This window comes from Mangifera indica, chromosome 19, assembly GCF_011075055.1.
Source record: "Mangifera indica cultivar Alphonso chromosome 19, CATAS_Mindica_2.1, whole genome shotgun sequence".
NCBI classification, from domain to species: Eukaryota; Viridiplantae; Streptophyta; class Magnoliopsida; order Sapindales; family Anacardiaceae; genus Mangifera; species Mangifera indica.
This window is the reverse complement of record NC_058155.1, coordinates 10213250-10228544: the sequence shown is the minus strand read 5'-3', so window position 1 is coordinate 10228544 and position 15295 is coordinate 10213250. Positions and strand designations below refer to the sequence as shown.

The 15295-nt window shown below is 34.4% G+C and overlaps 2 protein-coding genes across 2 annotated transcripts; both read right to left on the bottom strand.

The window, feature by feature from the left end:
* Positions 1-4871: 4871 nt before the first annotated feature.
* Positions 4872-7042, bottom strand: LOC123202992 (probable inactive poly [ADP-ribose] polymerase SRO3). Its single transcript, XM_044619148.1, has 4 exons — positions 6014-7042; positions 5699-5940; positions 5479-5597; positions 4872-5333 (listed from the first exon to the last, which is right to left on the bottom strand). The coding sequence occupies exons 1-4, from the start codon at positions 7006-7008 to the stop codon at positions 5232-5234; spliced, it is 1458 nt and encodes a 485-aa protein (XP_044475083.1). The 5' UTR covers positions 7009-7042; the 3' UTR covers positions 4872-5231.
* A 3207-nt stretch (positions 7043-10249) lies between these two features.
* LOC123203769 (amino acid permease 6-like) lies at positions 10250-13570 on the bottom strand. Its single transcript, XM_044620239.1, has 7 exons — positions 13389-13570; positions 13087-13320; positions 12911-13004; positions 12597-12811; positions 12353-12495; positions 10994-11221; positions 10250-10916 (listed from the first exon to the last, which is right to left on the bottom strand). Exons 1-7 carry the CDS (start codon positions 13492-13494, stop codon positions 10491-10493), a joined length of 1446 nt encoding a protein of 481 aa, XP_044476174.1. The 5' UTR covers positions 13495-13570; the 3' UTR covers positions 10250-10490.
* Between the last annotated feature and the right edge of the window lie 1725 nt (positions 13571-15295).

Sequence of the window (15295 nt, the reverse complement as noted above, 5' to 3'; positions counted from 1 at the left end):
GAAAACGAGCTGGGCCCTGTTCGGGCTCGGCTCGGCTCGTATCCAGCCCTACTGTCGACTCGACTCAAGATGGTGGTTAAAGTTTTGTCCACAACTTAAAATGATAGCATCAATCATCAGAGGCCAGAAAAGGGGAATAAAATAAATTCTCAATTTTAGAGAGACAATATTACTTTTTAAAGTTAGAAATTTTAGATAAGGGTGAAATTATTAGTTTTTAAAATCCATATAGAAAAATATAATAAATTTTATATTTTTTAATATTAATACTAAAATAACAATTCTTTAATAAAAAAATTTAACAATAGTTAGCTTATACACTAGTGTTTAAGTTTTTAAACTATTACAAATATATTTTTGAGATTGTAATAAACCTTAGGTGGAAAATACTGGTTTGGTCATATTTTTTTAAGCAATTAAATTGATGTAACATTTTATATATTTTTTAAATTGGGTTATACCGTTAAAAATAAGCAATAAGGTCAACCCTCCAAGTAAATCCAGAGGGGATGACGTCGCTGTGTGGGTTCAAATCAATACATATTAATTAATAAATTCGTTATACAACACGCATGTGGTATGGAAGATCAATTTTTATTTTTATTTTAAGGCCTGAAGATTTATTTCCACCCAAAGATTTAGTCTATTGTCGGAAATATGCTTGGTAGACGTGTGATTTCAGTTTGACATCAACTCAAGCGCCAGAGAAAAAGCTGGGGCAGAGAAAGGTGGTTAGAGGTGGACAAGTTTGATCACCTAAAGAGAATGTGCAGATCATTAGGGGTAGAATAAGAGTTTCAAAAAATCCAAGGGGTCATTGGAAATAAGAAACTTGAAAAGTTTAAGTTAAGAATCACTTTTTTAAATTGAGAAATATGAAATAAAAATAAAATTATCAATTTTTAAAATTATAATAATTTTTTTTAGTTTTTTTAATATTATTAATTAAATAATATTTTAAATCTTATAATTAATAATAAATTTTATCAGAAATTAAATAATTGATGAGTTTTTAAATTTTAAAAAATTAGTTAATATCCTTTTCGTAATAGATTAAACCTTGGTTTAGGATAATCTTTTGGCCTTATTTAAAAGAAAAGATGAGGATTATGCAGACGCAACCAAGTGGTAACTAGGGTTGGATTTGAGTCGAGTCTGTTTGAGTTTAAGTTTGAGCTCGGTTCAAATGAATTTAAAATGAGTCAGCACTATATAAACTCGATTGAGCTCGAGCTAAATTTTTTAATTAAAAATGTTGATACAAAACGACGTCGTTTTGACTAATATGTATTAAAATGATGTCGTTTTAATAACAAAATAATTAAAAACATGATTTCGAAATGAGCGAAATTGAATTCAAATCAAGTTAGAGCTTAACTTTCATGAACTCGAACTTGACTCAGTTCGAATCTAACCCTAGTGGTAACATGATAAGCATTTGGATATTGAACATAGAAATTAGTTGTGGTATATGATGATGTGTTACAATTAAATTTTGTCTACACTCGGTTCCCATGATATATATACAAACCTTATCTTCCCTATCAATTAAGTTGCGGATCTTACCCGCATTTTGTAGGTTCACAAACTTCGTATCTTAATGGGATTGAATTTTGATATTACAAATGGCACGTGGGCTATGAATAATGATTCCCATTTAACTCAAAATATATTGAGTTTATAAATGTAAAAATTAAAATCTGTATTAGATAAAATCAATTAGTTAGTATTAAGATTCAATTCGTCACACTTATATATAATTTACTTTCCTTATTTTTTTTTTAGATGTGAAATTCTTATCTTTTAGTCTCTAACACCTTTATTCAAGTGTAACTATCATAGATTATTAAGTTTATTGTATAACTGAATCCGTTTGAATAAATATATTATTATTTGTATCTAAAAACACTTTAGATTGTTAAGTCTTCTTTATGTACATCTCAAATATCCAACATTATACCATGCTTGCATTTATATGTGGCATAACACTCTTATATCATGATTCTCTTCAACCATTACCCGATACAAATTTGGATCACAAGAAACAGCCGATTGTCTTTTATGAGGCTGATGTTTTCCTTTTTCAATTAACTGAATGATGCAATCACAGTAATTACAGGATGTTTTATTCTAAAAGAGGACCCCTTTTCACACCGATCGGTGGCATGCAGGACGAGCAATAATGGGCTGGAAAGTTCCAACTTCTGGGGGGGTAATTTGACCTGGTCTTAGTGCACATCACTGCTCTTAGGTTATAGGCTTTTAATTATATTTAAATATATTTATCCCTTTAAATGTAAATGATTCAGAGAAATGCACTCATAGTCAAAAGTTGAATTCAGTGGATGGTGGAATGATTACTGGCATTGTGCATTGTGCAGTTTTTTCTGCTCTCCGTCGCCCAAATTTCAGTACCATTTTTTGTTTTATGCCTGTCCCTTTTGGAAATTTTGGTGCAAAGTTTTTAGGTCCATCCAAGTAAGTGGGAGACACTGCCGCCTGGAATCCATTCAAACGATCAATTGAACATCTTTTAATTTGGACCGTCCATGCAAGGGTCCCATAAAAATGACTTTCATCGAACAATTTTCTTCTTAACGTGACATAAAATGTGTTGCAGTGTATGTACATTTCTATATGAAAATCTGGTCCCCTGGAAGATGTTGAAATTGAACCTGTAAATTTACAATTTCACTCCAATAGGCCCAGCGAAAATTTGGTCCCCATTTTCTTTAGTGGTGCTGAAACAAGGGTTTAAGTTAATCAATTTCTAGTATAACAAAATCGTCTTTTTTTAAGATAAAAACAATATAAAGACAATTGGAAGTGATCAAGAGGCAGAAAAAACGTCAACGGTCGGAGAAAAACTCATCGTTAAAGAGTTGCCACTAAAACCCTAAGAGAGAAATGATGATTTTTCAAACCTTAGATGTGGGGAGGGGGTATTGTTAATTTTTAACTTTAAAAGAGAAAAATGTGATCAAATTTTTATTTTTTTAAATATTTTTGTTAAATAATAATTTTACCTCTGATACTAACCCTAAAAATTAACAAATAGATGAATGTTTAGGTTTTTCAAAATTAATAAATAGAATTTTGAAAAAACACTAATATTTGAGTGAGAATAAATCTTTTGCCCTTCTTGGTATAACAAAATAAGTTAGATATAAATAGAGTGTTTCGAGCTGTATATATAACTCTAAATCAATTGTGCATATGCAAACCCGTAATGCAGTGTCTTCCAATGGAAATGAGAAATGAAAAGGACAGTTCACATGGTTAAGTTGTGCTCAGAATCTCTGTTTATTTTCAATGGAAAAGGTCGGGGTTCTGCGATGACCCCATGATAATCTCGCAATTGCTTGCCGGTGGACACTCCAACGAGACCAATCATAAAGTTCCTCAACCAAAGGTTATTAGCAGCCAATGTAAATTAATACATCTTAGAATGAATCCAAATTTCTATCAGTGAGTCTCAGAGCTCAGTAGACTAGTGAAGTTCCTCTCCAGTTTTAGTTTCCTTTACATTTCCTAAGTGGTTCCCACAAAAATGCCATAATCAACATATAGGATCTGGTTGAACATGTCACTTCCACTCCACTTGAGGTGATGAGATGAGAGGGCTAAGCTCAATACCAAGCAAGAAAGATGAGAAATGTGGTTGGTATGGGGCTAAGCCCACTTGAGGTGATGTGGTTGTCGCAGAACCTTGACCTTTTCCATTGAAAAATGAGGAATGAATTGGACATCTCACATGGTTGAGTTGTGGGTTGTGCTCAGAATCTCTGTTCATTTTCAACTGAGGTAGGGGTTCTAAATCAAAAGAGAGACATTGCTGATGCAAAACAAAAGTTGTTGGCATAACAAATGAAAAATAATATATGAGAAGAAAGCAGACATTGTTAAGACAGATATGTTTGATCAGTCGTTTAGCAAATGCAACACATTATATTAACGCATCATAAAATGTCTTAATCAATTTTCAACAACATCAATGCTACACCAATATACAAACTAAAAGAGCACACTTGTCAACACCTTGCTTCAGCAAAAGCAACATTAGTTAGCACTGTATATTATCATAGTATTATTGTCTACTTGCAATTGGCCAGGGCTAAAAAATCACTGAACCTGTGCTTTTGGTCTGCTGCTGTTTGTTCTCTACTGCTTGTCAACGGCCTTTTTGCTTGGCTCTGGGTCTTGTTTTGCCTTCTGTTGCTCCTGTTTTTTCTTGTGTTTCTGGTTGCCGTGGGTGGTCTCTTCCCTTGGGGGTAACTTGTTTGGTTCTTCTGCTCCAGCTATTTGCTGGGTTTGTTTGGCTGCTTTTTCTGGATTGTTTGCTGTTTGGTGGTCTGGGCTGCTCTCTAGCTACTAGGCTTGTTTTACTTGTTTTTGGCTTGTCTATAGGTGTTTTTGCTGGCCTCCTCAAGTTTGGTCGAGCTTAGTTTATTTTCGGATCCTTATTTAAGTGCCCCTTTTTGTTGATATACTCATTTAATTACCAAAAAAAAAAAAATCCAAATAAATGACGCTAATAGTTCTGTGAATTATGCAGAAACCAGTATTATCTACCCGCATAAACATCCAAACATTGGCTAGATATCTGAAACCAATATTGTTTAATAGTGGGAGTACCTTTCAGTTGTCAATTCTGGTAACAACTATTGAACCACAGTAAAAAGGCTTCAATTGTATAAGTGCTTCTCTCAACTTGAAATTTTTCAGTCTTCCGTATGTAAAATGGGAATTCTCAATTCCCATACTTAAAAAGGAAATTCAATGCTCAAAAAACAACTAAAACTATGATAAACAAGCATCAAATTCACTAAGTTAAAGTGTTGATACCCGTCCATCCACTTGCAAAGTACATATGATAAATGGCCAAAAATATATTCAAAGCACATTTAAGTTAATGGTCATCATAATCTTAGGACATCATCAAATACCTATAGCCCATAACATAGGGAAGATCAAGAAAGTTGATGTTCACTAGTGAAGTGACATTTATTACTATACCATATCCATTATGGCAGGCATGCATGGCTATTACATGACTGGTTGGGTTGGGGTTAAAAACTACAAGATCTTTTGTATTTCTTCAACATCTACAATTTTTTGTAATCTTTCTATGCCTTGTTGTAACCATCATTACATGTGATTCTATCAATTGGATAGAATAACCAGAAATTCAAAACTAAATGCTTCCAAATGAAACAATATGCTTAGTAACCTCATTCTGAAGCATGGATCTCTCGAATTGCAGATAGCAGAATCTGATCCCCAGCTACCAATCGCATCTGTTTAAAGAAGCTATCTTTTGCCAGCCTCCCTGCCTGTAATTAGGCATAAAGACAACAAGGGAAACTTCTCAATCTCACATTCTTCTTTTGCAAATTCTAAACCATACAAGCAAATAAATATAAACAGTAAAAATAACTCTCAAAGAATCTGACAGAACAAGCCACTCTGATCACTTGCCTTGTAAATACGGTACAAATTCATAAATTCCTGCAGTTTGGCAGGTGAAAGTGAACTCTTCATCTTTGAAATTAACTTCTCCAATCGATACTTTGCGCAATTGGCTCCTTTCAGTTGGCCTATATCAACAAAAACAAACCGCTTAATTTAATTCCCAAAAACAAATCACACTAAAATTCTAGATGTCAAATAAATTCATGTAAAACAGAATTAAATTTACCTTGCGAGTGGCCTGTCGACCTGTAGCTCACAACACACTCGGGAATAACGTGCCTGTTCATGTTGCTTGTCCATACTACATACCACTTTGGATTTTTTGGATCATCAGAACCAGAATCGAAATCTACGCTTGATGGGTAACATTGTTGAGCCCCCGCCTCAACTTTTTCCACATGTCCCAATATAACACGACTTAGTATCACGTGCTTCTCACCATTCTGGTCCGCCTCAGCAAGTTGGGCACTAAATAAACAAAATTCGACAATAAAACACCAGATAAGAATGAGCAAATAAGTGAATATAGAATATAAAATACCTTAAACCAGGCAATCCGAGGGGTGACAGATAAACGCCGATCCCATAAGTCGAAAACTTGCTAGGCGCACCGAAACCGTGGGCTAGAATGCTCTCAACGCCTCTTGGTGACGTGCCGTGCCATGCATACACAGTATTTGACGCGCCACGAGCTGCTTTTGTCATCTCAATCTGTTTTTGGAAAACCTCCAAGCGCGCTTTCTGCAAATGACCTTCACGTGTACACTGATGAATGGAGGTGACAGTCACCGTAGCACCGATTTTTTTCATTCCCGCAAGAAAAGAGTCTCTTACGAATGTATATGCTCTGTCAGTTTCTTTCAACAACTTTGTATTTAGCCATCTAAATGACTCTGCTCGTTGTGTGGTTAAACGTGGTCGTTTTAACAAGTCCTCGGAACTGACTTCGTCTTCTTTGTTAACCGCCTCTCGTTGTCTCTTCCCTAAGCCATCCTTAATATTGATCTCGATCTCGATTTTAGTTGTATCACTTTCTGGCTTCTCTACACAATCTTCATCTTCTTCACTGAGAAAACATGTAGGGAAAAAACATTTACCGTTCACATCAATCCACGCAATCGAACGTAGTTTTCCAGTCTCTAAATCAATCTGTAGCATTCTCAGAAAGTCAAACACATACTGTGACCCTTCAATTGTAACAATAACCATTGGCTTGTGCTCTAAGAAACTGGATTTGACAGAATCAATCACTTCGTTTGAGAGATCAATCCAGGAGCCATTTTGATAATTCATCAGACGAAGTGGCGAAGCGCTACGCTTAAAGTTATCATCGTTTTGTTTCATTAAATGCCTAGAACATAAATTTGGTGTCCGGACGCAACCTTTTGTTGCAGGGTTGGGTGGCGAAGATGATGATGATGATGACGACGACGACGACGACGAAGACGACTGTGACTGTGATGGTGACGGTGAGGGCTTCGGTGATGGAATCCTAACTCTGGTGTATTCCACCAGGTTCTTAATTGGAAGAGCCATTGCTTTTCTACTCTTGGATGGGCTCGATGAATATTAAGTGTGTGTTTGTCTTTATAGGCATTTTGGCGGCAGATTTGCGGTTACTAGAAAGACCCTTTTGGTCGGTTCAGTTAAGACAGTCATTGGTGATCTTGAAGGAGTTTTTCGTAATTGTGTGTAGGTACAGAGATATCGCTAAAGTCAAAGAAGTTCTTGCCCATATAGTAACGGCTAGAATTACTTAAGGGCAAAGTTAGCTCATTTGTAACTGAATGCCACGTCATATTCGGATTCTGTTTCTTCAACCCAAAGAAGTAAAGATGAAAGTTGATTTTGAATTTGTGCGTTGAACTTTCTCCCCGTTTTAATGAATAACTTTATTGGTTTTTGGGAATAAAGAATTCCAGAAAAGTTATGGCGATGGAGAAATTTTAGGTTGGGTTGGGGCACCATTTTCTTCTCTATTAAGTAGACTCAAAACCCGAACCACTTGCTTGATTCTTCGGTTCATATCTCAAGTCATTGCACAATTTGGAAATTATTGTGTTAAAATCAACATGAACTGCTTGAGTTGAATATTAGATTACTATTTGAACATAGAGTAAATTTCTATTTTTTACTCGAGGTTTGGCCAAATAACTTTGGTTAAAAAAAAAAAACTAGCAGTATATTGATGCTTAAAATTACAGGGCGTTTTGCTGGAGTTTTTTAAAAATTATTTTAATAATTTATTTTTTATTATTTATATTATTATGTTTGGGTTATCAGTAATAATAAAAAAAATTATAATAATCTTCTATTACTAATGTTGACGTGGTAGGTAATATAAATGGTAATCTGATTGTCATTTTTACCTTAAGTATTAAAAGATTATTAAGATAATTTTGATTTTATTATAATTTATTAATTTTTTAAGACAAAATAAATTTATTTTTAATTAATATAATAAATAATATAAAAAATATTTAAAAATAATTATATTAAAAAACATTTAAGTAAAATAATTTATTAATATTTTTTTATTACAGTTAATTAAACAAGTTAATTATTTATATAATATATTTTTATCAAATTTTATCAAACGTAATAATTATTTATATTCAATAATTTTTTTAATAATTTATTTATTTTAATAATAAAATATTACTCAAATTAAATGACCATGATAGACCGTGAGTAAGGCGATCGAGAACATTTGTGAATTGTAAGAAAGTGAATATATTGCCCCTTTTGCATTCTCTGAGCAGCAGATGAGGCCTGCCCGATATTGCCCCTTTTCTGCAGCAGTTTCTGCATTCCCTGCATCGTCAGCCCAGTTGTGTTATCCAGCAATTTCATGGGACATAGCCCTGCTCTGAAGCTGCCCAGGTGTTCCGTCTTCTGCAGCAGGGGTCCTTTTCCCAATTTTCTCTCCACCCAATCCATGTTGTCACAGTGCGCCCCGCCCAGCACCCAGATGATAGGATTTCACGTCCACACGAAGAACTGCATCGTGACAACATGTTGTCACAATGGTCATGCTCAATCGAATCTGGTGCAATCCATCATGTTTATGAATGCCAATTAATGACTTTTATCAGTTGTATTGGCCTAAGAAATGGTAAGGTTGGGACACAAGCCTTTTTAGACCATACCTCTATAGACTTTAACGAGTTCATTTATTTTTATAAGCTAACTGATTATGGTATATAGATGTTTTTTATCTTTCATCGGTCACATCAGGCCAACTTGTAAGCCATACCCCAAGGCCCAACACAGCCTCACACTTTTGCGGGCTGTGCCCCACACACCATGCCAAAATTAAACATGCCCTTTTGACATGTCTAAATAGAGATGAATGATGCATTATGTTGTATCTGGCCGATGGTAAGTTTCGACTCTTTACACTGTCATCAATGTTCTTACTTTTGGCCAAATTTTGTCCATTGTGACAACCTGTAAATAATTTCAGCACCCAGATGATAGGATTTCACGTCCACAAGATGCAGTTCTTCGTGTGCAGACCAGGATAATTGGGGCAATTTCTGATAGCAGGGAGCTAGTTATGACAAGGCTTCTTGTATCCTCTAATCAAATTGGCTGCCTTCTTGGTAAGGGTGGTGCTATCATAACTGAAATGAGAAAGTTAACTGGGGCTTATATTCGCATATTGGATAAGGATCAAATTCCTAAGTGTGCCTCCAAAAGTGAAGAAGTTATTTCAGGTATGTTTTGTATTTTAGGTGGTCACGGTTGGAAATTTCCCTTGTTTTATCGGCATGGAGTATCATTTTCTTGAAATGTATGTGGATGTTGCCTTCTTATTGATTGTGGAAATGTCAGTTTACATGATACTTTTATGTTAGCAACCCAGCAAACAAGAACAATAAATTCAAACAGGAACAGACTGTGAATGCATATGTTGACAGAACAATCATTTGAATGGATTGAACACGTTGTTGTTGTAAGGATCAGACAGCTGAAATGAATGAAAATGAACTGTGTTTGTATTGATTTTTTCAACATTTACAAGTTTGATATTATTGGTAGTCGATAGAAACTTAGCACAAATATTATTGATATTAGAAGAAAGTTGAAGACGGCAGCCTCCATATCCGCCAAAGGTTTGTTAGTCATCGGCCTTCCTCATCTTTCACTCTCATCTTGTAAGATATCAAATCTCTACATCATTATAATTGCAATACTTTAATACCAATTTATTACGTACCGATTGCTTTTTGACGAATCTACCGCTGCTACCATATACACGAGTTCAAATAATTCTCCACCCTCCCTCTAAATTTAAATTTCTCACACGCGCGCACACCAGGATATCCACCTCCACAATGCAAGAAGAAAATGAGTGTTGTCTCACAATCAACCACCCAAATAGTCAAATCCAGCAAGAACTTCTAGTAATTAAGTCACAAAGAGACGAAAACAACCAAGAGCAATGTAACAGTTAAAGAATTGGAAAAAATAACGGGAAGACGGTAATGCAATTCATCATATGCCAGAAAGGAAACTGTGGGGTGCCCTGGTTCTGAACTATTATGGTACATCTTGCTCTTGTATTTTGCTTAAACTTTGAGGTGCATAAATCTTTGACATAAAAGTAAAAAGGGATTTATAAGAATAGTATTGATACTAAAGAAGGAAAGATGCAAACTTTAACTTTGGCTATGAAGTTACTTGAGTGTTTCCTGTACTTGTTTGCAGGGATTTATTTAAGGTGGTGGCTCAATCAATTTGCCAGATTTTGCTGGACCTCTGCACAGGAGTATTTTCATATAAGCTTTTGCATTTATTTCTATCATACTTCTCAATAATCAGTAACAGTACCATGAATAATTTATCATTATTCTTCATTTTTGTACATGTGGAAGAAGCAAAAACTTAAAGATCTCAACTGAAGATCCTGAAGAATGGAGATTGGCAGAAAATTGTGTTCGCAGTCCTCTGAGCATGAGGATTATTTGTATAATATAAATATTACATTAGGCTCACAAGGTCACTCTAAATGATCATTGCTGAGCTTGGAAGGGCTTGTATGTCTTGAGACTTTGAATAAGACCTTGAACAGAGCCAGCAAGGGCAACAAGTGACACTATTAAGCAGACCCAGCTTAGTATTTTCAGCCATACCCAGGTGGAGGAAAATTTCTGCATTTTGGACCTGGCAATGTGCATCTCTATGGGGAAATAAACCGTCAATGGCCAAAATGAAGCTGCTCCAATGAGGCCAACGAAGTCATTGAAGAAGGGGAATATCATGGCTATCACCGCTGTCACAATAACGTACACTGTTCTCCACACCAGCCTGAACATGTTCACATAATGTACACCCAACAATGGAATGTTGACACCATGCTCACTGTTTATAAACTTGCTTTCTGGCCAGCGTTTGCTGCTCCATTTCTCCACGAACCCGAATAGGGGTTGGCAGAAGACCTGAAGATGGTAAGATCATGAAAGAAGGAAAAATGATATGTACTTAAATTTCTGCTGCAATTTTTTCAGGAATTTACCTGGTAAGCACCAATTAGATGTATAGCAATGAACAAATTTGCTAAATCGATCAACCAGAAAGGCTCATAGAATCCAAAACCAGTGAGGAAATTTCCAGGTGCGTTATTTCCAAAAGCTAAGTAGCCAATGCAGCCACAGAGAAAATAGAACAAGGTCGTGGTTGAGACACCAATAGCGCTCGCAATCTTCATGGATTTGTTCTCTGGTGGGCTTGACTTCAACGTGTCCTGTAAGCCATGTCGGTGTTAACAATACATTTGTACAGCAATCTTTGCAGTAAGCAATAGCAATGACTGTATTATATTATACATATCTATTTTAAATACATAAATATATATAATTTTATTATATGATTAAATATTATTTTATTTTTATTTTAAAATCATTAATCACTTAATAATATATATCAAATATATACTTATTTTTATACTCAAAATAAATATATATAATTTTATTGTAATAAAATATATACATTAAATGTGTATTTATGTGAACTTAGTGGGTATGTATTAAACATATTTATTTTAAATATATAAATTAAAATACATTTAATGTGTATTATCTTATAATTGGGTATATATATACACAAAAACTATATTTTGTACTAAGGTTTTTTTGGCAATCAAAAAATTCTAATAAAATATGATGAAATAAAGAAACAATCTGATTCTGCTACGTCCATGGACTCCATCTAGTTTCCCTAATATGAATAAGAAAGTTAGAAGGCCCACAAGGTTTACATTTAGTAGTCCATTAGATTGGGATGGCAGTCAACAATCCTCTAATAAACGGTTGCATGATTACAGATCACGCATGAAAGAATGGTGGGTCAGTGGGCTTTCAGTTCTTAAAGAAAAGGCCACCACAATCAGTGGACCAAAATCTTCTTTGTAGGTTACAATGATTACTCCCAATCAGTACAGGAAGTAAACTCTGACAAACAAGCTTTTCTTTTCCACCGTTGCTTCTTCCCACAGTCCGCCTATCCATCCTTTAAGTTCATCCTTATCTAAAGCTCTTCATGACACTTGGGCGTCACTTAAACACAAATAAACTAGATGGCCACCGAACGACAGGGACATTTCAAAAGTTTAAGGCAATGGATCTTGGTAAGCGGCAGATACGCTTTAGACATTTCAACAAAGCAAAATTCGACACTAAAGTTATGAAATCTTCAAAATCAAGATTTGATGTTAGGTGGAACCTGACAGACAGCATCGAAGACAAAATTTGAACGATTTTAGCATCAGGCCTTGTTAGCATTTATTCGGGCACGCAATTCAAAATAACAAAATTAATAATTTATAATAATATGATTCAAATAAAGTTTTCTAGTATAAAATAACGAAAAGATTTACCTGAATTTCGACAAGCACCGTAGAGTAGGCATAAGCGAAGGCGATATCTCCAATTGCTTGGAATGCTCTCCAAACCTTTTCTGATGCTGTCACATCTACCCCAATTATGGTTCCCGTTAGAGTTGTTCTTGCGTGCGACCCACCTTTCATATTAGGGTATGAATCCTCTCATTAGAGTTAGTTAAATAAAAATAAAAAACATTCACTTAGGAAAATTAGGGTATTCATGAATTCTTATATTTACCAGCGGCTTTGGCTATGGAGAGGCCGAGACCTATGGAGGAATAAGCAAAAGACATAACGGCGGCGATAATTGAGAGCCATGACAGCTTGTGGAAGTTTGGAATTTGGCTAAGAACAATCTGAATGCAGGCGAATATAATCATGAAGGGATTGTTTGATGTGTAACACTTCACGTGGTGCCCATGTTTGTGGAAACAATTTGACCTTTTGATGGCCCTGATAACGAGGCATGGAAACAAAAGCAAGTTACTATGTGTCAATGGTTGGCTTCAAAGTAAAAGAAACTTTCACTCAGTCTTGTAATTAACTACTTACACCATACTGATAGACGCAGTAATGGTATAGCCAATTGTAACTCCAACGAGATTTCCATACTGGGCCAGCCCACAGAGCTGAACTTTCCTACCTCCTAGAAAATTAAAAATAAAAAGTTAAAATTTTGAGGGAATATATACGAAGTTTGAGAGTTTGAAGAAGACTAAGCTAGCGACCTAAGTTGGCTCTCACAACATCCATGTAAGTGTAGTTTCTTTTTCCGGTGACAGGATCAGGAGACCGGTAGCAATCGGCGAGCAAAGTGGACGTAAAATACGTGATGAATGAGAAAGCTATGAGAACGGCCGGTCCAGCCACCCAGCCGAGTTTTGCTATGGACCAAGCCAAAGACAGCACTCCAGAACCAATCACAGCAGTTATGATATGAGCACTAGCAGTGATCCAAGTGCCTTCAATGTACAAAACATAAGATTTTAATCCACTGAAACCAAAACAAATGAAATATATGTATGTTTACCTGTTCTTTTTTCTCGACCGTCGTCATCAACAAAGTTCTTGCGAACATCACCGCTGTGATTATATGGTTCAGGGTCTTGTTGTTCGATAAACATAGAGTTCTGCATATTTCTGGCGATGTCTCTGAAATGGTTAAGCAAGATGTGTATAGTAAAGTGAAAATAAAAGAAGTTCAATTATATATATTGAAGAAGGCAAAGAGTCGAGATAATAAGATTTGATAAATGAGTAGTGACGAATAACAAAGTCAATGGCAGTGTTGTAGGTAGCACTAGATTCGAGCCGAGCTGAATTGAAGTTCGATTCGGTTTACATATAATTGAGCTTTAGTTCGAGTTCAAGCTCATTGAACTCGTGAAAGCTAAAATTAAACTCGGTTCGAATTTTATTCGACTCGTTTTTTGTTATTAAAACTACATCGTTTTAATATATTTTACCCTAAACAACATCGTTTTGTATCAAAATTTTTAAGGTGTATAGCTTAAACTCGAGCTCGACCGAGCTCATATAAGATTGACTCATTTCAAACTTATTCAAATTAAACTTGAGTTCGAATTCAAATAAACTCGATTCAAATCTAACTCTAATGATAGGTATTGTGGCTGAGGGGTTAAAGGAAAATATTAAAATTAGGATCACTTAAATAAATAATATATAAATTTAAATATAAATAATTATATATTATTGATGAGTAAATGATTTTATTATTTATATTTAAATTTGTGCATATGATTTTATTAATTGTCAAATCAATTGATACTTTAAAATATTGGCCAAATCACTATTCCCACCTAAACTTTGATCAAAAGAAGGTCTTTATCTTTTAAATTTGAAAAAATTCATTTTTTCACCCATCCAAAGGTAATCTAATAAAATAACAAAACTATGGTTAATTTTTAGTATAAAATATTAATTATCAATATATCTTTATTTTTATTAAAATTATAAAATACATTAAAATAATTTAAAATATAAATTCTAATTATTTTCTTTTTTTAGCATTATAATTTTTTTACCTTTTTTTATTTCTTCTTCTCCCTTCTTTCCGTCCACGTTGTCGTCGTTGCCATCACTACATTCTCGCAAATATATCATCAATACTTTTCTAAAATGTTTGCTTTTTTCCTTTCTCTTTTCTCTACAGTTTGAGTTTATTTCTTTCTACAAATTCGCTTTTCTCTAAAACTTTTTTATTTTTTATTTTCATTTCTGCTTCTCCTCTCATTGTAATGTTTGCTCTTCTTTCTTAAGTTTTGCGTTTGATCCAACCTTTGAACTTTAATATCTTGTTTGTTTTTTTAGGGTATTTTATTATTAATTATTGCACAATTCTCTCTTCTTCTTTTTCTCTATCTTCTGAGTTTTAATCATTCGTTAATTAAAGGTGTTAATTGTTCACTGATTATAAGAATATATCAAGAAAGGTAAAAGAAAATTATACCTTATTACTTGCTTTAAAAGATAGAATATGAGAAACTTTCAAGAGTTTCATTTAGGTTGTGATGAAAAATTTTCGAGTGAAAGATAACAAATGGAGGTATAATTTTAGAAAAAATAATCTTTTTGACCTTCCAAAGAACCATTTCTATTTATATGGGTGAAAAAGAACTTTTTCAAACCAAGAATGGGAAATTGTCATTTCATCAAAGTTTGAGTGGAAGAAGTATTTGGCTTAAAATAAAATTAAAAAAAAAGTTCTTTGTATGGGTAAGAAGTGGGGCTTTGATTGGACTTTGATAGAAACAGTGGTCAGCCGCACCTTCTGTGGTGGCTGTGTTAAGTCTTTTTACTCATTTCACTTTGGTCCCCACACTATTTCAGTCTGTTCATCCATTTATTTAGCTTGTACAATAGCCATCGGTTGATGGGGGGAGAAATATGGATTCTCTTTTTCTCTCTCTCTCTCTT